This window comes from Schistocerca gregaria, chromosome X (assembly GCF_023897955.1).
Source record: "Schistocerca gregaria isolate iqSchGreg1 chromosome X, iqSchGreg1.2, whole genome shotgun sequence".
NCBI lineage: Eukaryota > Metazoa > Arthropoda > Insecta > Orthoptera > Acrididae > Schistocerca > Schistocerca gregaria.
Genome location: NC_064931.1, coordinates 656526202 through 656553566, shown reverse-complemented (window position 1 = coordinate 656553566; position 27365 = coordinate 656526202). Strand labels below are relative to the sequence as shown.

At 35.6% G+C, this 27365-nt stretch overlaps 1 protein-coding gene across 1 annotated transcript in view; it reads right to left on the bottom strand.

Moving 5' to 3' along the window:
* The window catches only part of LOC126298259 (bromodomain adjacent to zinc finger domain protein 2B-like), a 285171-nt gene that overhangs the window by 138734 nt on the left and 119072 nt on the right, over positions 1–27365 (bottom strand). The window contains exons 18-20 of the mRNA XM_049989561.1: positions 24378–24422; positions 15970–16023; positions 3612–3810 (exon numbers count right to left, since the gene is read on the bottom strand). Of these exons, the coding sequence (XP_049845518.1) occupies positions 3612–3810; positions 15970–16023; positions 24378–24422 (298 nt within the window). The remainder of the gene's footprint in view (positions 1–3611; positions 3811–15969; positions 16024–24377; positions 24423–27365) is intronic.

The window sequence follows — 27365 nt, the reverse complement described above, 5'->3', positions numbered from 1 at the left end:
TTCATCAGGGGAATACACCAAGAAAGACTGCAATTACATATGTCACACCTCTACAGCATGTCCAGCACAGCTACACGATGCTGCAGAACCTACGAATCAAGACAGGAAAGCTGCTCAGCAGACTAGGTGGTGGCGGTGGTGAGTGTTTCACGTCCCGTCGACATCGAGGTCATTAGAGACGGAGCGCAAGCTTGGGTTAGGGAAGGATTGGGAAGGAAATCGGTCATGCCCTTTCAAAGGAACCATCCCAGCATTTGCCTGAAACGATTTAGGAAAATCATGGAAAACCTAAATCAGGATGGCCGGAGACGGGATTGAACCGTCATCCTCCCGAATGCGAGTCCAGTGTCAGCAGACTAGGCTTCTTGCTAAGATGTCAGGATAAGGAAGTGATGACGCAGTTTGTGAACTTGCGGCATCCTGTCAACACGGCGAGGACAAAATGCATACTACAACGGGCTGGTTCAGCCTTGGAATTGGAACACGTATGTGTTACCAGAATGGAACTCGACAAGAATGCCAAGACTTTGCTCACTCATCACCTGTACCTGGCTTCCACTCTCCCAGCAGACACCTGGGAGTGGCTGGACAACAACACGTACGCCAGCAGTAAAGGAGAGCACTCACTAAATAAAATAAACATTCAGTCATCAACAGGCACACACAAAAGAGAAAGAAGACTTTCAGAACAAATTCTTTGTCGAGCTGAACTGCAAACACACACACACACACACACACACACACACACACACACACACACACGCATACACACATACACTTGTGCCCATACATTGTGCTGGATGGACACCAAATTCCAGGCTTGTGATTTACTGTTGATCACACTTATTCATTCCGAAGAAACTGCAATATTCAACCAATAAACACCACACAGAAAAATGTTATGCTCTTGGATAATATTATAAGCACTCTTCAGAAAGGTGTGCCCTTTTCACTAGGTTTCATTTTCAATAGGCTTCCAACAAAATTGAAAAGAAATAAATGATAAATGTTAAGTATTTAAATCCATGTTGAAAGGTTCCATTATAGGACACTTCTATTCTGTACAGGAGTTCTCTTCAACAGGGTGCCATCTGTATAGTGGCCAACACGATGTGCCTGATGCCTGACCATATGATGGCCAACGAGCACAGCATGTTGTTAGTGATACAAGACAGACCCACCCAAGACTGGCTCAATATAAAGTTGTGGAAATGTGTTCTTACAATTGCTAGCATGGACCCTTGTGGGTAATATCAGAGGAAATGTTTGACAAACCTGTGACTTTCCACTTGTTTACAGGTGTGGCACCCAATAAATAATAACAGTGTATTTCATTTTCAGAAAAGTATTAGTGTCTTCCTGGATTAGGTCTAAAATATCAGTTTCATAAAATATGGTATTATTTTTTCTTATGTGTATGCACAATGTACGAGGAGAAATTGACATGTTGCATTTAATTTCTGTCGATCAAGTAGCATAGAATTTTTATTCTGGTTACAATTACCAAAAGTCTATTTTTGTGCTGTTAAGTGCATGCAAGAGTTGAGGGACTTGAAAGGGAAGCAGTGGTTGGGAAGGGAGTGAAACAGGGTTGTAGCCTACTCCCAAAGTTATTCAACCTATACATCGAGCAAGCAGTAAAGGAAACAACAGAAAATTTGAAGTAGGGATTAAAATCTATAGAGAAGAAATAAAAACTTTGAGGTTTGCCGATGACATTGTAATTCTGTCAGAGACAGCAGAGGACCTGGAAGAGCAACTGAACAGAATGGACAGTGTCTTGAAAGGAGGATATACAATGAACATCAACAAAAGCAAAATGAGGATAATGGAATGTGGCCTAACTAAATCAGGTGATGCTGACAGAATTAGATTAGGAAATGAGACACTTAAAGTAGTAGATGAGGTAGAGTATTTGGGGAGCAAAATAACTGAGGATCGTCAAAGTAAGGAGGATATAAAATGCAGACTGGCAATGGCAAGAAAAGCGTTTCTGAAGAAGAGAAATTTGTTAACATCGCATATAGATTTAAGTGTCAGAAAGTCTTTTCTGAAAGTATTTGTATGGAGTGTAGCCATGTGAGGATGTGAAACATGGCTGATAAATAGTTTAGACAAGAAGAGAATAGAAGCTTTCGAAATGTGGTGCTACAGAAGAATGTTGAAGATTAGATGGGTTGATCATGTAACTAATGAGGAGGTACTGAATAGAATTGGGGAGAAGAGGAATTTGTGGCACAATTTGTCTAGAAGAAGAGATTGGTAGAACATGTTCTTAGACATAAAGGGGTCACCAATTCAGTATTGGAGGGCAGCAGGGAGAGTAAAAATCATAGAGGGAGACCAAGAGATGAATACATTAAGCAGATTTAGATGGATCCATAGGATAGAGTAGCATGGAAAGCTGTATCAAATCAGTCTCTGAACTGAAGACAACAACAACAACAACAACAACAACAACAATTGCAACTTCTGCTAACTGTCAACGTTAGTGAAAAAGCCTTGAGTAATTGTAAAACCTGCAACTTTCACACCATATTTTTCTTATCCAAAGTACTTGTGGGACACGAAACATAAACTACGTAACACAAAGCAACATGGATAATTGTTCAAAAATAACAATCAGGTTGACTGAAACATTTTCCCTAATAGCCTGTTACCACAGGGTGTTACCACTAGAGGCAGAATGTAACACACTTATTTTTATAACTGCTAACAATATATTTTATAAAATCACTTAGTTATATTTAATATAGCAGTCAATTAATACTGATAATTAGACACCCAAAAATCAGCTTTCACAATAAATGAGAATATAGTTGTGAACTCTGATTCAAAATGCAAAAACATGAATTTATTTAACAAATGCTATTGTATCCACACAAAAAGCTTTATTTTCTACATATAAGTACTACTTAAAATACAACCAACTTTCAGTTAATTATATTGCATATCATCTGATGAAGCCTATTTTGAATAGATTACATATCAGCTGGTGAAACCTAGTTTGAATAGATAATGTGTGTCAGGTGCAACTAGATTTATTTTTCGTTCTACTTCTATGCTAAGCACCTTGTCTGTAGCACTGTATGGATCATATGGCTATGAACATTCATGTAAGGCTGAAATCAATATTTTGCAGATTTTATAATTATCAGATTGAGTGAGTATAGAAAAACAAATGTCAAGAAATACCTTACATCAGAGAAGTACTCTGTTCACCCAGAGAGAAATGCTGCTGCTTCTCAGCAGAAACAATCATTTGTTGAAAGCTTAAATAGAGCCAAAAGAAGAGAACAAGCAAAGACCATTTTGAAAAAAGTTTTTTCAAAAGCAAACCAGTCAGAAAGTTCCACAATCAACCCAAGTGTTTTTGTCAGTTTCAAAGTAACATGCCTTAGTCATTAGGAACATAGTATGACAATCTTTTACATTTGTACATCTAGTCATTTATGTTAGATGCAAATTTCAAAAATGCTAATTTTGCCAAAATCATGTGCTTCATTTACAGGTCCCTACTGATGAGAAAATTTGTTAATAGACAGTTGAGAATATTAAGTGCTGCTGACAAAGAGTTAGCACTTTTTGAAGAAACAAAAATTTCTGCAAACCTGTCAGTTCCATATCTTCAACAGGTTTCCGTAATTCTCTCACAAGTTCCAACTCTATGCGACGTTGCTCCAGTTTACGTTCCTTACTGGCAATTTTCTCGGCTCTTACTTCTTGGCGTTTTCTTTCTCTTTCCTCCTGACGTTTACGTGCTTCAAGTGCTTTAACTAAAAGCATATGTTGCCTCCTACGCTCACGTTCCTAGACAGATAATTATAAAATGCAAATGGCATTCCAAAACAAACAGTGCAGAATCATGATAGTTCCTAAATGTATAAATATTAATGTAAAATTAAACATTTATTTCTTAAGCTTATGTTATCTTCATGATGGGAAACAAATTTTCTCTGAGAAATATGAGTAATTGTAAGTAATATTTCTTATAAGAAGTGTTCTAATTTTAAAAAGAAAAAAAAATTAACTCTTCATATTTGCCACAGTTGGCTGAAGTAAGCATTGCAAATAAAGATATTTCACATGAAGTATCAACCAATATGTAATAACTAACAATGAAAAGACCACTACAGTAATGGAAAAGAGAATTTTTATATTTGTGATTATGCTTAGAGGTCTTATTTACTGATTCTTATTGCTTTGTAAAACTGTTATGAACTACCTCAAATACAATAAATTGTTTCCCAAGAACAAAACTCACTGCTTATTACAATCTGCATATATAAGTGAATTCCAGTTTGGGAAAAAATCACTTTGAGACACAAATGTAATTAATTGTTTTTACCATAATCAAATTTAGGATGAAAAAATTTCTACTTACACATTGGCAGCATGAAGTCATAAATAATAATATGCATATACATGCTACCTTTCAGAACCATAGATTTTCTTCATCTGTTGAAAGAAAGGAAGGGCTTATGCAAAAGACGGCTAAGTATAGCTATTAGCTGTGAGTGTCAGCTTAGGACTGGACAAGAGGAAAATCTACAATGAAATGTTACCAATAAACTATATTTCAAAATCTGTAAAATTTTATGATGTCGGTTATAAGGGAGAGAGAAAAGTGCACAGAAGAGGCAGTGAAGAAAGTAATAGGAAATATAAGGTAGAAAATCTAAAAGACAAACATTTACATGGGAAAATAATGTTGTATCAAATTGTCTAACACAGAGTTTGTGGAAGCTGGATTTCTGGAAGGGGAATGGAAATTATTTGGATAAGTTTGTAGGAGACTAGTGAGAGATGGAGGTAAGAATATAGCTGTTAAGGTAACTAAAAACAACTTTTTAACACAAAGTTCAGAATGTAGTTGCTATCTGTAATGATCTCCACTGAGGAAGATATGTAACAGAGCATGAAAGATACAATCAACAACCTTTATTTGGTGATACGAGTTTATCATTATGAAAATTCTTATGAGAAAAAAGTAATTTAGAGAAACTAAAGTGAGGGCAGGAATGTTATGTCTGCAAATGCTGAACAGTTGGAATGAATTGAGAAACATTTATTTTCCAAAGTCCACCATTGCCAAAACTGACAAATGAAAAGCACTTGTGAATGTACACTACATGAGACAGTACTATCCTAAAATCAAGCAAGTGAAATGGGCAAACTTAATGTGTTATGGGACTCACCACAGAAAGAAGAGTAAGGTCTAGGGTACTTCTCAACAACAGGAGGCAAAAGATGAGAAAGAAGAGGAAAAGTAAGCCAGAACAAATGAAAAATAGCAGTGGAAATCACAGTAAAATATACCTGTTGAAGGAAAACTGTGCTGAGAGACACATAGTGAACAGGGAAGTAAGAGGATCTTAATTACACATGAATGGAGAAAGATTACATAGCACAGAAAATACTGTATAAAAACCCTAAAAAATAGGAATATGCGATGAAGGTAGCAAAAATCAAGATAATATAGAAATATTTTTGAAAAAGTAAAAGAAGGTAATAGTCAAATGTCTGAAAATTGAAGAGATGAGACAATGAAAACAAAAGTATGATAAATCAATAAAGTCTTCACTGTATATAACAGTACAAAAGCAAAAATGAAGAGGAGGCTTAAAACAAAATATCGAAGAAAGAAACAAACAATAAACAAAGTAGAAAATGAACGAAGTTACAAAGAAGCAAACAATTACTGGTATAACATATGCAAAAAGGGATCAATGTAAGAAGGAAAAATATGTTAAAAGAAATATACCAAAATAAAACTACAATCAAATTTTGATGAAAATTTCTCCTTTCCAACAGCAGCAGATCAGCAAAAAGAGTGAGTCACATACATAACCTAAATTTACATCACACAGCAAGAGCAAACAAGAAGTGTGAAAATACCTAAATAATCATGTATTAAAAATGAAAGTCAGCCAGTGTTGAGAGTCAAGGGAGAGACAATAGAGAAAGACAACAGAGAACTCAATAATGAAATGCTAGAAACAGATATTATTTGAAATAGTCGAAGCTTAGAAGATTCAGAGGGTGATGCTGATCTGAAGAAGTCAAGGAAAAGAGAAGTAGATATGAGAAAAATGTTGCCACAAAAAGCAAAATTAGGAGACATTCTCCTGTTTTTTCAATGATGTTTTTTTTTTTAATTGTTGTAGCTTCTTTATTTGTGGCATTGTGAACAATAATACACTGGTCCAGTAACTGAAGCTATTTATACTTCATTCAAAATAAATCAAAATATCACAGCAATAAAAGTTAAAAAAAGCAGTAATCAGATAAAGGTTAAGTGTTAGGAGAAGTTTTGACTGCAATTAAATTACATAAATTCATCATAAACAACGTTATTAACAGTTGCACAGTTGGAGTGCTATACTGACCACAAAGCCTGCCATTTGTTATTTTTATTTGTGACTGTCAACTGCATTGCATAATCTTCCAAATTAACATCTCCTTCTGTGTGAATACAGTCAGCGAAATATCCTAAAAATAGAATTTAATGAAATTATAGACCCCCACAGTTCGTCTCTATAGCTAAAGGCTCAGAATGGTTGACTGCCATGCAGAGGACATGGATTCAATTTTTCCTTGATGGGAGGACTGTAATGGTGTCCACTCAGCCTCATGATGCTGACTGACAAGCTACTTGGATAAGAAGCAGTGGCTCTAAGATCTGCAAAGTTAACAACAACTGGGAGACAGGTGTGCTGACCCCAAGCCCCTTCACGTTACATCAAATTATGCTCTTGGCTAAGGATGACAGCAGTTTTGTGGTAGTCCTGATCAGCCTATCTGAAGCCAGAAAGGCAGACTTTTGCTTTTGGTTGTTGTTTCCCCTCCCCTCCTGCTCACTGTAATTGACACACATTCAATTCAGAACTGTGAAAGAGTAGAATCAGGATGGGTACACAAGATTTTGTAGATATCTACACCTGTATGATCACTGCACTCTGCAGCACTCCAACTAGCCTCATCTTCTCATGAAATTCTTAATCAAAGATTTCAGGTTCACATATTCTGCATTAATCTTATTCTCTATATCCTTGGAAACAAGGGATGACACATTATACACTGTGATAAGACCAACAGAATGTGATGTATTCCTTAAGAAAAACGATTCAGAATTAATATTACACAGTAAGAACACAGACACAATGAGTGTTTAATCATACAGTAATTAAGCCCCTACATACTGAAGCCTACTGGTTATAGGTAAATATATTTATGACCACTTGCATAGTTTTTTACATGCATATACCATACTGTTAACAATAGGGTCACTCCACAGAACTAAAATGGTTCAAAAAATATCTTTATAAATGTCTATGGCAGATTTAAGACTGCAGATTCACGTATATCTTGTGCAAGGAAAAGAAATTAACAGCAAGACACACACTATTAAGAGGTGCAAATATAAAGTACATTATTAAATGTACTAATTGTTATCAGTTAATAGCACAATCACTGGTGAAAAAAGTGAGTCAAATGTTATGGGAGCACAGGTCAGATTTCATTGTCAGTTCAGAGAGTAATTAAAATGTAGTATCAAAATTTAGTATGTAATAAAAACAGTAAGCGCACCAACATTCTCTTAGGTAGCAGGTCAAAAACTGAAATGTTATAATAAAAGCAAACGCTGGAGATACTAAATCATGATGATCTAACACCAAATCTGAAAACTGCTTACATTCATAACAGACAATGAAGATGGTCATACTTACGAAAAGCGAATTCACACCAAATAAAATAAATTTAAAATCTTTGTTATACACACCTAATTACAAGGATGGGAACTGCAGTGCAAAAGCAAAATGAATCACAAAGAAATTTTGAATATTTGTGGTAGAAGTAACAAAACACCAGAAATGTAAACAAAGTGAAAGTGAAATGAAATATCTAAACACTTTAAAATTGTTACACTAAACCCTAAAGCAATAAGGTAAATGCAGTTAAATTTCAGAGATCAACATCTGTAATTCTTACCCCTAGTTTTACCTTATGCTATCTTTCAAAGTACACGTGATTAACTCCCACCACAACTCCTAAACTGGTTCTCGCATTCCACAGAAATTAGCTACTCAAATCAAAACCAGTATCACACATTCATTTTCTTTCAAATTTAAGCCCACATGCACACTACACACAATGCTATACATATGTCGAGGCTACAAATAATTTTGTAACACTAAAAATTACTTCTCTTTCTAAGAAAGAGTACAACATCAAAATTAAGAAATGCAGCAGCAATTTATAATTTTTTTTAAGGAAACACAAAAGGAAAGAAATTATCAGAAACAAATCATTTGTCAAATGTTCTCAGTAGAGACACATCAAGTAAGAACAGTCATCTATGGGCCAAAAAAAATTATCAGATACTAAATCATCTGTCAAAAGTTCTGAGTAGAGCCACATCAAGTACAAACAGTCATCTATAGGCCAATTAAAATTACTCGATAGTTGACGCTTCACGTGTTGTGGCTGGTATCCTCCATTCAGAGTGCTCACTGTCATGCCCAAAGTGTTCTCCAATGCCAAACTGCCACAACAATTAGTTTACTTCCAACACCCTTTCCAACTTTCTTTCCTGATGTGTTTGGATGCTGAATCCTGGGTCAGGTGCTTTTATTTCATATTTCATCACACATGATAACCACACCAAAAACAACACGTTTCATACTCAGTGCTAACCAAATAGTGCTGTATCCTTTCACACAATATGCGATTCATTGTCACATATATAGTTATTATAATCACAGACATCAGCTCACATTTGATAAGCTTCACATGACATTTCATGAAGCCAAATTTTTGAAGGCTGTCAATCATTGCAAATGGGACACTAGAGTCATAAATGTAACAACCTTTCGGTGTGTAGTGGCAAAGCATATAAACAAGCCGTGTTAGCACATACACAATGTTAAAATCTCGTCAAATATAACAGATTGTTTTCATTTTTCTAAACCTAATCAAAAGACATTGATTACAATTTTTATTCAGTTACTTGGTTTAAATGTAATTTTTTATTTCTAATACTTTGCCACATTATTTTCATCATTGTATTGACTTTTTTATTTGCTCTTATTTTTCTTCCTATCATTCTTTTTTCATCTGGAAACTGCTTGTGTCATCTACAATCTACAACAAAGCGTCACCCATGACTGTTAATCAGTTGGTAACACTTTGCTATGGGAGATGGCTATGCAAACAAACATATTATGAAATTTTTGTGCCTTGAGTGTGCTTGTAGAGGTTAGGCTTAAACACCATGAACAAACCAACTAGGATTTTAGTTCTGCTGCAGATTGTTGATTGCTGTTTTTTCAGACACGTTGCACATCACAAGGTTTTGCTTAGTTTAGTACACAAGTTAAAATTTTAATTCAATGCCACAAAATCCATTGTCTGTCGCAGTTCAGTCTTTGCTCACTTAAAATCAGCTGTAGACAGAGCATCTCCCATTTATGTCATACCTCACAGTGACCACTTTCAAAATTCCTCCATGTTACACATTAACAGCATTCCTGCAGTGACCCGCCATGTTTGTGTGTCACCTATAACTGAGTGTAGCTGGCAGCGGATGTGGCAACATTGTAGCAGCAAGTGATGGACATCAACTATCAAGTAATTTTAATCAAAATGTAGTGATTAACTACTCACTAGAATTATGTCAGAGGAATAGACAATGTTGAAGAAAATGGGGATTACAGAACAGAATAAATTACTTTCAGTAAGGGTTATGCCAAAACAACTGCAATGTGATTCATCTTAAATAGATGTCGACTGTACTGCATGCTTTTCAAGTGTATTGCCCACTTATTAAGGAAAGATAAATGTAATTACATCACAGTAACTTGGAGAACAGATAGTATAATGGATTCCAAAGTTCCAACAGAACTAGTAAACTCTTGGTTTATTATTTATATTTCAAGAAAAAAACTTTGCGGTTATGTTAGCCTACTATCTAAAGTAGACACCACAGATTTGGGTTCTCCACTTAATCAAACTGTTCTGCTCTACTTTTTTCTTTATTAGAGATTGTACCTACTTTTTTAATGTCTCATTTATTTTTAGCACTTATTACCAAATTAAAAGGACAATGATCACAACAGATGTCATTTGCATGGGAATAAACATTGGCAGAAATTCTTGTTTACATGTTGACAATGTTATGATTTTATGGTATCCACAAATCAAATCAGCTCCTACCTCTCGGCTAAAACAAGAAGCTTTGCAAATGTTGAGAATTATGATGTCAGAGCCAGGCATGTCCTTGTAATGACAACTGCATGAAGCCAAGTCTAAAGGAAAATAATTCCAACAACACATTTTTTCTCCATATTTACAATGAATCTTCTAGAACTACATCAGTTTGCTTACTTTGTAAGCAAATCACAAAAATAAAAATAGATAGAGAGAAGAGAGAGAACAATCATTGTTTGAAACCAATGAAGTACATATTCCAACAAAGGACAGTTAAAATATGACAGACACCAAGTAGATGAATCAAAATTAATGGTAGACTGGGCAGAATGCTCAAAAGCAAAAAGGGAGTAGTGGGCAGAATGATGAAGTTTAGTAACTACAGACTACAGACATGTAGTGAGGCCCTGGATGGTTTTCGCACAGTGGTGTTTGTTTAGAAACCAACAATAAAATCATAAGTTTTAAAAGTCTCAGAAGTACTTACAGTTTTGTTATCTGCTGGATTGTCTGATGAAGCTACATGAGATCTCATACTAAAGCCTAAATTGTTATACATATGCACACCAATCCTCAGTCATTCAGCCTTTACTTGACTGTTTCAAATATATGTGACTTCAGAGAATCAAGCTTGGAAGAAATACTTTTTGGAGAAACATTGCTTTTTTTTATTTTTAGAGAGAGAAGCAATAGGCATCAGTTTTTACAACAAGATTTCTTCAATTGGTATCCTCTCTCCTAAATATACTACCAGATGAAAATTTTACGTATGTCCCATTACTTTAAAACAAATGAAATACTTAGAAATAAGAGAACATATTCCATATACATTGACAAATATCAAAATATTTTACATTTTAATATGCATACAAAAAATAGCCACCAGTCACAAATATAACACCAACAGCAGCTTTCGATGAGTTTGAAGAAAATAACAGAAAACACAAAGAAATAGCTGATAAACAACAGCAGCCCCTAAAGAGAATTATGAAGGATTTCAACAAACACATAAATACAAGCAAGAAAGAATTAAAGGATACTACTTTGAACTATGTTACATGTGTTGACATCACTTCAGTTTACAATTTCTTTCATATGACACCAAAAAGATACACAAAACCCACCCAAGAACACCCATATACAAATAATGTCCTGTGTAAAACATCAACAGTAATGAGAAACAGAAATAAATGGAATACCAACTTACAGAAATAATAATAAATGTTGTCTACAAGACCGTGCAATATGTCAATAATGACATTACACACTTTCTTCACTAAAATGTAACTGTTTCCCTTTCTGTTATTTTCATCCTCTTTGTAATTATTTTCAGCAAGCCTTGGATATTTTCATTAAAATTTACATTGTTTCTTTTTTCTGCACAAGAGTGGCAATTTTTAAAAAAGATAATTAAAAATTGGAATGAATCAGTGAATGTAAAACTTCTGGGTCTTCCTTGGGAAAAAAATCAGGAAACACATATAAAAATGTGAACTGATCCTCAGTTTACAAAATATTTATGCTTAAATGCCCTTTATGCAGCTAATGGTGCATCACAACTAGTATGGTACATTCTGATTACATGCAGAAAAGAATCACCCATGTCACTTCTGGATTTGATTTACATAAAAAGTGGATAAACTAAATTTGCATCATTGGACAAGGATTTTCATGTAACCAGTTGGTCAATACAAATCTGAGCCTTTCCCTAAAAAACACTGTTCCTACAGTCCACATGACTATTAGAGCCTTAAACATTCAGACTCAAGGTATGAAGCCATGTACAAGTAAAGCATCATAATAGTGTGCATAATCACATACAAAATGAGGGAAAAAATCTTTAAGAAATATGACACTTGGCCTTTACCGACATGACATCTCATGATATACAGTATTGTTGGTAAAATGGTTATTCCTATTTAAGCTGATAAGTGTTAGGATCATCGGGTTTTGTTCTATACACAGCATAATATATTGTTTCCAGTGAGACAATATTGAAGTATTTACTTTTATCAGGTTTCATGTCTGTATATATTTAGTATCACAGTAGTTTCTTGTGAAAATGGGATTCTAAATATGTCCCTGCATAAATTACCGAATCATAGAAACATATCTCTTTTAATTGCTGCAATTGATACCAACATAACATTTTGTTAACTGTTGAGTGAAATAGGCAACAGTATTAACACATTCACCTCAGTTGATATCATTACACTACCACGAGACCTTCACAATCTTTGATGACAATATAGTTACATGTGCTCTGGATAAGTCAATGTATTGCATTTGTGGGGCTACTGTTGACTCTTACATGTCCTTCAACACATATTGCAAGCACGTGGTTTTCTGGCACACAGACAGTAGTTCCAAATTTAGTTATAATTTAGATAATGACAATGATTTCTCTTCTAACTTTTCAGAGAAGGACCATCGGTCTAGTAATGAGACATGTGAAACAAAATCTCTTTATGTATTCTGAACGTATGTATACTGAATGCCTATACTGTCCACCATGAACTCACACATCAGAAAGAGAAAATACTCTCAGGCTTACACGTAAACATTGCAGATTTATTGATGCAACCAGTGTAACTCCTGTAACAAGAGGATGAAATGCGTTAGCGTTTACTCCTTTGCACACATAATGAAAGAAGTGGGCTGGTTTTCAACAAACCAGCCACCAATCCAAAAAAAGAATACACTAACAGTATGTTATGCAGTGACCTACAACAAAGGAAAATGAAGTGAAAGTGCCTGGCAATGCAACAAATTTTGTGTTGTATATTTAGCAGAATGCTTTGAAATCTACCACACCAAAAAAACCTACTTATACAATACGTCTCGAGGTTCTAAAACACACTTAAAAAACTTCAATACAAAATACTTGACACACTATGCGATCAAAAGTATCCAGACACCTAGCTGAAAAGTTCGTGGCACCCTCCATTGGTAATGCTGGAATTCAATATGGTGTTGGCCGACCCTTAGCCTTGACGACAGCTTCCACTCTGACAGGCATATGTTCAATCAGGTGCTAGAAGGGTTTTTGGGGAATGGCTGCCCCATTCTTCATGAGTGCTGCACTGAGGAGAGGTATCGATGTCAGTCAGTGGAGCCTGGCATGAAGTCGGCATTCCAAAACATACCAAAGGTCTTCTGTAAGATTCAGGTCAGGACTCTGTGTAGGCCATACCATTACGGGGAAGTTATTGTCGTGTCACCACTCCACCACAGGCCACCATTATGAATAGGTGCTTGATCATGTTGAAAGATGGAATCGCCATCCCTGAATTGCTCTTCAACAGTCGGAAGCAAGAACTATGCTTAAAGCAACAATGCAAGCCTGTGCTGTGCTGTGATAGTGTCATGCAAAACAACAATGGGTGCATGCCCTGTCCATGAAAAACACAACCACACCATAACACCACCACCTCCGAATTTCACTGTTGGCACTACACACGCTGACATATGACTTTCACCCGGAATTCACCATACCCACACTCTGCCATTGGGTCATCACACTGTGTACTGTGATTTGTCACTTCACACAAGCTTTTTCCACTGTTCAATAGTCCAATGTTTACACTCCTTACACCAAACAAGGTGTCGTTTGGCATTTACTGGCGTGATGTGTGGCTTTTGAGCAGTCACTCGACCATGAAATCCAAGTTTCCTCACCTCCTGCCTAACTGTTATAGTACTTGCAGTGGATCCTGATGCAGTTTGGAATTCCCATGTGATGATCTAGATAGATGTCTGCCTATTACACATTACGATCCTTTTCAGGTGTCGGCAGTCTCTGTCAGTCAACAGATGAGGTCGGCCTGTACACTTTTGTGTTTACATGTCCCTTTACGTTTCCACTTCACTATCACATTGGAAACAGTGGACCTAGCGATATTCAGGAGTGTGGAAATCTCGCGTACAGACGTATGACACAAGTGACGCCCAATCACATGACCACGTTCGAAGTTCGTGAGTTCTGCAGAGTGCCCCATCGTGCTGACTCACGATGTCTAATGACTACTGAGGTCACTGATATGGAGTGCCTGGCAGTAGGTGACAGCACAATGCACCTAATATGAAAAATGTACGTTTTTTGGTGTGTCCAGATACTTTTGATCACATAGTATTCTTCATCTTTTATGATATGCTTGTCCTCTTGGTGACTGGGTGCTGATTTAAATCTGAGTCCTAAGGTACTTGTGGTGCATTTAAACCTGACACAAATGGATTAAGAATGACTGAGAAGTATTAACAGTTTCCTTATGAAATTTGTATTGTAATCCATACATTTGCATTGTTCGGAAAAAATGTGTAATCTGTTGAAGATAACATTTAATTTCAAGAACTGAGTAAACAAATATGAGTGAATACAATTACCAATCATGATCATACATATTAATTAAAAATAGAGTGTAATATGAAACTAGACTTCAAAGTGGGGATATACCTGGAATGACACCATAATGAACATGTCATGACAAATGAATCAGATAGGTACTCAAAACAGGACATCCTGCTTATCTCCAGTGGTTACAATAATTAATTAGGCCACGTGACTACACTGCTGTGCCTGATTAGTTACAGGATTACAATAACATCTGGGTTCAAATTCTGTTCAGGCACAAATTTTCATTTGTGACAACATATTCATAAATTTTTTAATTGAGTATATCTGAATGAATTTCACTGATTTCATTTTATGTCATGGGATTTCGATGATTTCATTCCCACTTATTTCATTCACTTCACTTTACCAACTTCGAGTCACTCGAAACACCACAACTTTAAGACCTAATATAGACACAAATGCAAAATTATTTTCTTTAATAACTTGATTTTCTTTCCAAATGAAAATTTAAATATTTATAAAGTTTTCATTTAAATATGGTAGGAGAAACAGAATATCCAGTATATGACCTATCATTGAAAATGTATTTTTGACTACACAGTCCTATCAAGGGGAGAAACAGAAGAGTGCAGTAGGTGATCTGTAATCTATAAATGTAAGCAGATCAAATATTTAGTCCAGAAAAGCTTTGCCCCACAGCACAACGTATTGGTGCACAATTTAGACACACAACAAGTAAGTAAATCAGGGATCCTAATTGATATGTACCTGTATGTATTTAAACTGTGAACCTACTGCCAAAATAATAAAATACTACATAATGTAGGATTCCGTCAATTACTTCAAACGCTTAACACAATGTAACTGCTAATAAGAGTTTCATGCTATAAGAAGAGTAGAATGGAAATAAGTGCCAAATGAAGTAGTATCTACATGCACTTCTCAATATTACAGACACCGCCGCCATGCCCTTATGGCAACTGGCTATGTGTGTTGCACAAAGGGACATGCCGATGTTGACACTCCTTTGTTCTGTTATGAGCAAACTGTTTCCAGTTCCTGTAAATCTCTGACATTAATAAAAGAAATATAGGATTAGCATTCAATCTGGGAAACAAGTTTCAGATAAAAGAACATGTTAAACAATAGTAATAAGCATTTTATTTATTTTGTTAAAAAAATGGGTTCTCAAAAGGTAGTGATGCAGGAACAGTAAGAAAGTATGCCCTAACGTTTTTCCTTGCATAAGATACAAGTTAATAGTTTATATAAAAGGAATTCCCCTTGCTTTAATCTCTGTAGGCACCATAGCTTATTATTTCAAATTCCTCAACTGACAAGACATTTCTTGGAGTGACCCATGCAGCAGATTTGAATGCACATTTAGTGTGAAATAAGAAACATACCAATTCCACCGTGTACAGCATCTCCCTCTGCTTACTCAGCTCTTGCATGTAAAGCTGCACCGCATGAGGGGAAACAGACAAAACAAAGAGTGTTCACACATCAGCCTGCCAGTCAAATACAATCTATCCCAACAGGTAAGACCCTTCTGACAAATATAAGCTAACTGATTATTTGCAAATAACAATAGCTCTTCACATATACATTTTAAATACATAATAAAATATAAATAAATCATTTTCCAACAGTAACAAATCTCTTTTATGGGGTCAAATACACAAATCATATGATAAGAGTATGGAAAGACCCAGCTTGAGTCTGTGTGGTATAGTGATGACTGTCAAACTGGATTGCAGGGTAAAAAGTGTGTGCTTGTAGGTTGTTTTCCAATTGCATTCAGTTGAAAGCTTACATAGTCCCCTATTTCCACCACAGATATATATTAATTCATAGATAGATAGTGGACATGACAATTCTCGTTATATGAGGTTGATGCTGCATTGACAGGAAGAGCCATTAGGCATTTGAGACTAATGTCAGACTACATAATGAGCAAACACTTGTCACAAAAAATGATCCTTTGTGAATAACAGAATAAGAAGAAACAAAGTGCAGTTCAGACAGAATGTCACTAAATATATCAGCAGAGAGAAAATTAAATTTCTTGAAAGTATCTGATGGCTTTACACATCAGTGACTTCACTTATCCAAAAGTAAACAGAAGACTTAAAGAGACTTTTTGAGGATTAAAAGGCTACATTTGTCTGAGAGACTTTTTGAGGATTAAAAGGCTACATTTGTCTGAAATAATTAAATCAGATTATATATGTAGTTATTGGTACACTGATTTAAGTGGTGTTCATATTGTGCCCTAAACAGATATAGTAACATTAAAACTTTCAATACATCATCATGTAATGGAATGTGCAGTAGTTTGCTTTTTGATGCTGACATAAAAATGAAAACATCAATAAATGCAGTTAAATATTGGTAACTCAATAGTTACTCAATCAGAAGTGATAATTCCATTAAATATTAAACTAATTCTGTTGCAGAATGCTAGCAAGCATTAACTGTACAAAAGATTCAGATGAAACCAACACAAGAAAGTTTTGGGCAAACCACCTGCAACACACTATTGCATTATTTCATATGCATTCCAGTTTCTCAACCCTAACATTTCTAGATGAGTAAATGTTTACTGAGAGTAAGTAACATATTTAAATATGCAAGAGAGATATTAATATACCCCAAAATCATAATTTTAATTTCGTCAGAAGTGTCTCACTTTTTGGGACAGACAAGAAGTCTACAAAATTTTGTGCACATACATTCACACCAATCACACAGCTACATACAGGATAGGCTATATAAGCAATTTAAAATCGTCAATGCTAGGAACAAAAAATGAAATTAAATAAATGCATGAATTAAAAATGTGCAAAAGTAACATACTGCAAACACATTCAAAATGAAAGCAATGTCATGACATCACAAAACTGTACTGGAGAACAGAGTGTGAGAACTCCCATGTCAAGGAATTCATATAATTACATGTAGAGAGAGTTTCTACACCACACAGACTGACACTATGCAGCAAAATTCAAATTGTTTTTCTGTGAGTTCTGTGTGCAGAAAATTGCGGTGGCACAGATATGATACAGCCTTTACTTTTAATGGACAGCAAGCACATGAAACTCAGGTTATTGAGTATTGCGTATATCTGCTACTTCTTGCAATATTTCAATGATGCTCCTAACTGAATCTAAATTACCAAAATTTCATTTTTCTTTGGGAACATACTGCAAAATAAAACTGCTAAGAGGAAACAGAGGTTTGGATGTCCAAAACCTGATATTTTCCCTGTAGACAATGGTTTCATTTATTACAAACAGGAGTGCAATAAAATAAATAATTACTCCCAGAACTGGTTTACTTGATAACAGCATTATAAACACTCCCTTGCATATGTGATAACCATGGTTAAGATTAAGTCGTGTCTATGGCTGTGCATAATGACATTTCTGTCAGTTTTTCATCAGACAATCTAGTGCTGCTATCTCTAAATTTTGAAACCAGTAATGTGATGTCACATTCAAACTAATGGCGATGGGTCAAACTGTTGCACTCAAAACATTTTGTAAGGGCAGACAAAAAGCTTCTATGAGTTTCACTGCTTTCAAGAAAGGGAAAATATGTTCTTTGTAGAGTTCATGCAAAGAATTTTCTTGCAGTCCCTCTATAATGATAAACAAATATGATAATGTCTTACAATGTTGAACAATGACAGGTTTTGTTGTTTTATAGTAGAGTAATTTAATTAATTTTCATTTTTATATTTCTGCATATTAGGGTAAATGATCATTTAAAATGTGGAATACATGACAGTACAATATACAGTGAACATATGAAAGCAAGTCACTCTGACATATGTGACTAATTGAAAATTTCCCTTTCATATGTCATACTTGAAATGACACATTCACTGTATAGTTTACAGAAGTTTTTCATGCTTTAGAAAAGCATTACAGTTTTGTAGAAAATATAATATACCCAATGTTAACATGTCTCTCACAGGGAAATACATTTTGTCATCTCCAATAATCCATGCACAAATGCTAAGAACTTTTTGAGAGAAGAAATATTGATAAACCTGAGTGCAACTCATTTGACCCACCACAAAAAAAAATGAAATTACTTTAATGTACTGACACAATAACTAAAAGTACAAGCAAATACATAAATGTACATTGTAAAGTCAAAACAGAAAAGATTTTAGCTAATTAAGAAAGCAAGCAAACAAGACAAATAACATGAAAGACTGTCCATTCAGAACAATAGACACATTATTTACAAACAGGCACACCACACAAATGATTACCATATTATTACTTTTAAACATTTCTCAAAAATTGCTGCTCAGGAAACTTTGAACATTTCTCAAAAATTGCTGCTCAGGAAACTTGTGTGTGTGTGTGTGTGTGTGTGTGTGTGTGTGTGTGTGTGTGTTCTCACAAGAAATCAACTGCATTAAACAACATAAGTGCACAAACTAGCAGAGCCCATTTCATGTTTAGCTATACTGTTGAGGACTAAGCAGAACATTGTTAAATATGATGAATGTCTATACAATCTCTTTCTGATATCTTCATAACCTATTTCCAAACTTCAATTGCAAGATAAAAATAATTTTACGTAAAAAATTAATGGATTGTAGGTACTAGTGTTCTCTCACTCTGTTATCACACTATCCTGTGTCCAGTAAACAAGTTGAGGGTGACATCATTGAGAAATAATATCAAATCGTGTTTGTATACTACAAGTGGTTTTTGTGGGAGGCTGTGAGTGACACTCAGATGTGAATGCTTACTTGGAATAATATGACATGTTGGTCAACCTCTGACCCTTATGCAAGCAATTATTCAGCTTGGCATTGATTGACACATGTGTTGGATGTCCTTCTGAGGGATATTGTGCCAAATTCTGTCCAAATAGCATGTTAGACCATCAAAATCATGAGCTGTCAGGAAGGCCCTGCCCATAATGCTTTAAATATTCTCAGTTTGGAAGATATCCGGTGACTTTGCTGGCCAAAGTAGGGTTTGGTAAGCACAAAGACAAGCAGTAGAAACTCTCCCTGTGTGTGGGCAGTCATTATCTTGCTCCATGTATGAGCTTGCCATGAAGGGCAACAAAAGAGGGGGTGAAATATCATTAATGTGCCACTGTACTGTAAGGGTGCAGTGGATGACAGCCAAAGTGGTCCTGCTACGAAAAGAAATCGCACTCAGACTATCACTCCTGGTTGTCGGGGCATATGGCAGGCAACAGTCACATTAGTATCCCACAACTGTCTGGGGTGTCTCCAGGCATGTCTTTCACCTGTTATCTCATTGACTGGAGTAGAAATGTCCCCAGAGATAAGTCCCACTTTCCACTGAGTCCTGATGACAAGTAAAGATGTGTCTGGAAACACCCGGACAGCAGTGGGATACCAACCTGACTGTGCCCACCATGTAGCCCATAGTGATGATCTTGGGTGCCATTTCTTTTCACAGCAGCATCCATTTGGTAGTCATCTGCTGCACTCTTACAGCACAGCAATATGTTGACCATATTCTACACCCTATTTTGTTGCCCATCATGGCAAGCCATCCTGGGCTTACATTTCACCAAGATGATGTCCGTCCACACATTGCGCGAGTTTTTATTGCTTTTCTTTGTGCTTGCCACACCATACCTTAGCCAGTTTGGAGCATTATGGGCAGGGCCTTCCAATCTGTGCATGATTTTGATGATCTGATGTGCTATCAGAACAGAATTTGGCACGATATCCCTCAAGAGGACATCCTAACACTATCAATCAATGCAAGGTCAAATAACTGCTTGCATATGGACCAGATGTCAACCAAAATGTTAGTGACTTGCTCAGTTCGTGAAGCTCTTTCTCTAGAATAAGTCATCCATTTTTTCTGAAATTATAATCATTTGTTTGCCTGTACATGTACATCACATCAACTGATTTCTGTACATTTGGGTAGTCCTTCATGGTGAGTCTTTTCTTCCCTTAGAGTGTATAATGAAAGAGTAAAAGGTGATAACTCATAGCCCCACCCCCTTTTCCTTATCCTCATAGAGCACAGCAGTGCACAAGGTTATTGCAAACTTGTTGCAAGTTTTTTGTGACATGGTAGAGGCATGATGATGAAGCAGGTGCCTAGGTGTCAAATTATCACTGTTCATTTTTATTATAGTCTCCAAGATTAGCTGCATTAGAAACTTGATGTGAAATGAGGGGAATTGTTCCAAAAGATACATGGGAAAATACTGATAGTGTCATTTGTTTTGTATCCAATGTAATTGCACACCAAAATAATTATGTCCCTCTCTACAACTATACACCAGAAGCCATTAAATAGTGCATGATGGAGGGTGCTCCATAAATATACCATTTTCATGTTGAACAATGAAAAAATGACTATTTATGTGCCTCTGTATATGTTCTTATCTCTTATCTTATTTTCATGATGGGAGCAGCAAAATAATCTCTCAGTCTCCCTTGAATACAGGTTCTCTAAATTTATCCAACAGTGTTCTGCAATCCAATTTACATTCCCAGAGCACTTCTGTTACACTTTCTCATGGGCATATCTCTGAATTTGTTGGATGTCTGTTGTCATACCTACCTGATAAGAACTCAAAACTCTGGAAAAATACTCCAGAATTTGTCGCACTGGTGTCTCATACGTAATTTCCTTTACAGATGCAGTGACTTTCCCAGAACCCTTCTAATAAACCCAAGGCTTCCATTTGCTTTCCACAATACAAATCTTAAGAGATATTCACTTCTAATATTGCTTCTTAGTATTGCCCATAAATAATTCTACAATGTGATGAGCTCAAGATGTTCACCAGTAATCTTGTGCTGGAATACCTTTGTTATATGCATTATCTTCCATTTATTTACATTTGAAGAGACGTGCCACTCACTGCACTGATTAGAAACTTTGTGCAACTCTTTCAGCATTTCCTTACAATCATCCAGAAACAATACTTTCCTGTAGACAGCAGCATAGTCAGTGATAAATCTTAAAGTGTTGCTGACCCTATCCAATAAATCATTTACACATAATGAGAACATTATAGATGCTATTAAACCTCCTTGGGACACACATGATGTTACTTTCATTCTGTTGGACATTTGACATCCAGTATAAAGTACTGTGTTGTATTATTCAAATATTCATCAAACCAATCACACATCTGTGAAGAGATTTCACGTGATCATTTCCTCTTTAGTATCTGATTACTTGGTATTATCCAGACTCTGCACTAAGATATTTTTCACCTTTCCCTAAATGAAGCAGCCACAGTTTTTCTGCCATTTTAACAGCAGCAAGCTTAAGAACACACAACAGTGGCAATGATGTCTTCTCTGGTTCTGGTTTCCTACAACATGATTTACCCTTGAGAGGAGCTATTAAGTAGAAAAATATATGGCAAACAAACAAATGACTGCTATTGTAACATGAAAGCGTACGTAAACCAAAATCTTTTCTGTATATAAATACCATTAATTCTCATTAAATGCTTACATTAACAGTGGTTGCTTTGGTGCTCAGTCTAAAGAACTGATAATAATAACTGAGGGGATGTGACCAGTGACAAAAACTGGAATTCTGTTGATGAGTAAACATTTTCAGATGTTTAATGAAATGGTGGGATAATGCTTAGAGAAACTATAGAACATTAACAGAGACAGCATTTCAACAGGTTATCAGCCTTTTAAAAACGAATCCACAAGATTTTCATCACACTGTACAACAGAATAATAATAGTCATTGTCTGCTTCTTGAAACCAAAAATTAATTGCAAAGAATTTATTTAAAAGTGTGGAAAAATCATATTGATGGGAAAGCAAATGACTCAAATAACATAAAGCAGTGAATAGTAAATGACAAGTAACTTGACATTCAGCAAATACTTCCCTTTTCCTATTACAAATTTCTTCTGCTAAGCAGGCAGATCAGAAATGCTGATATTTTCTAACAGTCATTTGCATTTTTGACACACTTCAACTAATTATCACATTTGATATTGCAGATTGAGATATCACTACATGTGCCACAGCCATGCACTTTACAATGATCAGCAGAACATAAATGTTGATAGAGAGCACAAGTCTTCCTTTCCTAATATTGCCATTATATAGCCCCTGTTCTCATACATAGCTTTCATTATAATTCATCACCTATGGCAGCACGGTGGTTTCTTATTTATATACACTTTTCAGTTTAGGTTTTCCTGAATCCAGAGAAAAATTTCTGTTCACTCTTATCTCAGAGGCTGCAGCTCTAATCATTTTAATATTTTCTACTAACCCATTTATGAAATGAGTAAAGTTTAACTGACTAGAAGTGAAAGTATAGTATAGTAATATACAAGCCCCGAATCAAATTAAAACCTAATTCTCATCATATTTGGTACATTGGTACTACAATCCTTCGGGGTTGCAGCTTATAATAGCAATCACTTAATTTCTGGTACCAACATAGTTTAAAACACATTATCACTGTCAAATTTATGTATGTTGTTGCCATTTTGTAATTTTTTGGATGCAGTCACTGAGCATTGTGCGCAACACATTTTTCCACCTTCCACTTTTCCCTTAAAAGCACCTTTCATCATACCTGTCTGTGTCAGAAAGTCAAATGAGTTATACGACCAACGAACATTTAGTGCACTGTACATTTACAGGCTGCAGTGGGATAAATGTAAACACAGTAAACATGAATAACAACACTGCTACCCATTCAGTTTGTTATAAGAGATGTGGCTGATTGGCAATAATGGAATTAAGAAGGAACAGACAGATAAGAATTTCTCAATTAATAAAAGAAGTAAAAATGACAAAATTCATTCTGCAGAAACTGTATCTTTTTTCAGAATAGGTTATAAATTGCCAATTAAGTATGTGAACCAAAAGCTGTACATTGTTTGGCTGAAATGTTTAGTGTGTATTAAAATGTTTGTAAAAAGTGGCATCCAGTAATCAAGAACAAATCATAACTAAAACCAATACTGTAACTCATGTACATAATGGAATGGCATGAGTATAAAACTTAGTAATTAATGAAGACAAAAATGCAGTGTGAGTATTTTCTTTGTAATACGGATACTCACTACTAATAGCTCAATACAGTATCAGTTGAGACAGAAATTAAGCCAGCTGTACAAGGAAAACTACACAGTTTTACACTGAACAGGCAACACAAGTGCTACCTGGACTGAAAACTGACAGTTATGTTGAATGAGGTAACTGAATGATTGAAATTATGCCTTCAGAAATAATTACATATGGGACAAAGACAGTGAAGAAGATCAATATATATTCAATGCTACAACAAATGCTGCACTAACTCACTTGATTTTTCTATTACAGAACTGACTGTCTTGTTGATTCTTTCTGATATGTTTCATCCGACTTTTATAAACTCATCATATAAACATTCTATTTCAGCATATGTTTTCTGTTATTCATACTACATAATGAGCACAATAGTAGTCAAATGATTCCAATATTTTGAGTTGTTACACAGTGCACATCCCTCTCTGTTTCACTAAAGAACATACAAATTCTATAACATTTATTTCAAACTAATTTTTGTGTATATTGCAAATGATTATACCTTTACTTCATTTTATTTTCATATTAATATATTAGCATCATAATTCTCAATATTTTAACTGTCACACAAAGAGAAAAACTGAAATAACAAATAGAACAGTTAAATTTAATATTAACTGCAACAATGCTACTAGAAACTTTGCCTGTAAAGGTTGACATACATGACATCCTTTAACACATACAACTAAATGTCACATAAGCCTGGACGGAGATGGTACTTACTTGCTCCTTAATCATCACAGCCTGTTGTCGCTTGAGTTCTCGTTCCTGTAAAATAAATTGAGAGGGAGATAAATAGAAACCACACAGCTCTGCAGAACATTTCAAAATTACAGCACTGACTTACTCTTGTTAAACACTTCAAAAAATGATGATAAATGAAATACCATTATAACAATGTAAAACAACAATATTATCACTAAAGCTGTGGATGCATAACTGATATTTTCAATGTACACAGTTTCATTTGCATGGCCTGTAGTACTTGAACAGCCATTTCATAGTAAAACATATGGTTTAAAATAGAATACAAATGGAGCATTGCTGGATGTTACCTGTCTGGCACCTTCCGTTCATGGCTACTGTTCACTAGTAGTGACTACCCAAGTACACTTATAAAGTAGTTCCCTACTAGCCTTTCTCATCCCAGAGAAACTGATATTGCATCTACAAATTGGCAAGCCAAAGAATTAATTTTACTTGCTTTGCTATGAAGAGTGGTCTAGCGGTTCTAGGCGCTCAGTCCGGAAGCGCGGGAATGCTACGGTCGCAGGTTCGAATCCTGCCTCTGGCATGGATGTGTGTGATGTCCTTAGGTTAGTTAGGTTTAAGTAGTTCTAAGTTCTAGGGGACTGATGACCACAGATGTTAAGTCCCATAGTGCTCAGAGCCATTTGAACCATTTTGCTATGAAGAAAGGTAAAATGTGGTTGAGTGCCCTCTTGTTGCAATGTAGCAACAGATAAGTTCCAAGAAACAGAGTGACTTCTGACTCTTGTCTCCACAAAGTTAGCAGTGCTGTTAAGGACACCCACAATTCATAGCAATTACGACAGTCAGTTAAGTTCAGTAATAACTCACGTGCCTGCCACAGCTCTAGTAAAACACTTTTAAATGAAAAGTGGAACATCGTGATTAGCTCAGTCTACCACCATGTATGGGTGCAATGGGTTACAAAACCAGCAAAAGGGTGAGCACATTGGTACCAGATTATGTTTAGTGACAATTTCCATTTTAAAGCAGATTACAATCATGGTTATTTAAGGAAATACCAACTGGTTTATTTAACTTCTCTACATTAATATATGTGCATACCACAACCAATGTGTTCCTTCATTCTTCACTTTCCTCTGTGAAGAAACCTGAATAAATCACCACTGAAGTGTGAAATTTATCTTACACACGAACAATAATGAGTAAAGTAAACTCTTGATGTTCCAGAGCCGTACAACTGCACAGTGAAAAAATATATCCATATTTCATAAACAGATCATTATCTAGAGCTGGAGTTTCTGTAAATCATAGAACTAGATGGGATTGATGTGGAAACACCAGTGTGAGGCACTGCAGACTAGGACACTTCAAACTGTAACCACTATCAACAACATTCATTAGTTCAAGGGAGTCAGAGTGGCTAAATTGTACCCACCTAGTTTTAAACTTCAATAAGACAATCCCCATGACCACAAGCTTCCTGGCACTGTCTTTTTAGCTTCTTCTTAGCAGTGCAGATACTTAACCTTCACAAGCCTTTTCATTCATTAGACATACGAACAAACACTTCTGTATGAAAAATGGTACTCATCAACAAAAATATCAGCAGTTACTACAGAAAAACTGGTGATTCATACTAGCCTGTAAACATTCCATGAACACATTGCACATCAATCCCATCTAGTTCTATGATTTAGAGATACTCCAGCCCTAGATAATGATCTGTTTATGAAATATGGATATTTTTTTCACTGTGCAGTTTTACGGCTCTGGAACATCAAGAGTTTACTTTACTCATTATTGTTCATGTGTAAGATAAATTTCACACTTCAGTGGTGATTTATTCAGGTTTCTTCACAGAGGAAAGTGTAGAATGAAGGCACACATTGGTTGTGGTATGCACATATATTACTGTAGAGAAGTTAAATGAACCAGTTGATATTTCTTTCTTTCTTACGTACTTGCAGCATAAATAAAAATAGTATAGATGCTTTTGTGATGTAGTGCTACAGAAGAAGGTTTGCGATTTGATGGCTAACTGAATAATGAGAGTAGTGTTGAAAACAGAAGACAAACTGCCTTCATCACAACAACAATCTTATGACAATGTCCGCATGTCATGCAGCCACGGAAAGTTGCTTTTGCATGAAATTATGAAAGTATTTACATCCCTTTGAAATATTTTACATGACTGAGACCTGCCATTTCAGGTATAAATAACAGATGTTTTGTCATACCAGCATTAAGAGTTCATTATTATCCCTATGGCTGAAACAAGAATCTAGAGCTGCAAACAGACTTACATGGATATCCAACCCTTCATATTTCTCAAAATCTTGCTTGTTTAATCCCCAAAAGTTCATTTTCTGATAATTATGAATCTATCTTCAAACACTTGGAATACCAGTAATAGTTTTATATAGTGATGTCAGATTTCCTGATATTTTTGTGCAAAATACATATACCAAAAATGACATCGTTTGGAGGGATCTTTAATGTGGTACATCAATTAAACTGGATATTTTCATACATGAAAATCACCAAATACTTCACATAGGCTTCACTAATATATAACATTTTAGCCATTCAGTTTGCTTTAATCAGATTGTTACAGCACAGGATTATTACATAATGCAAATATGTTTCTCTTGGTAAAACAGAACACTACATCTACATCTACATATACTCCTCAATGGTCTGTGGCGGAGGGCACTTTATGTGCCACTGTCATTACCTCCCTTTCCTGTTCCAGTTGCATATGGTTCGTGGGAAGAACGACTGCCAGAAAGCCTCCATGTGCACTCAAATCTCTCAAATTATACATTCGTGATCTTCTCGGGAGGTAAAGTAGGGGGAAGCAATATATTCGATACTTCATCCAGAAACGCACCCTCTCCAAACCTGGACAGCAAGCGACACTGTGATGCAGAGCACCTCTCTTGCAGAGTCTGCCACTTGAGTTTGCTAAACATCTCCGTAACGCTATCATGCTTACCA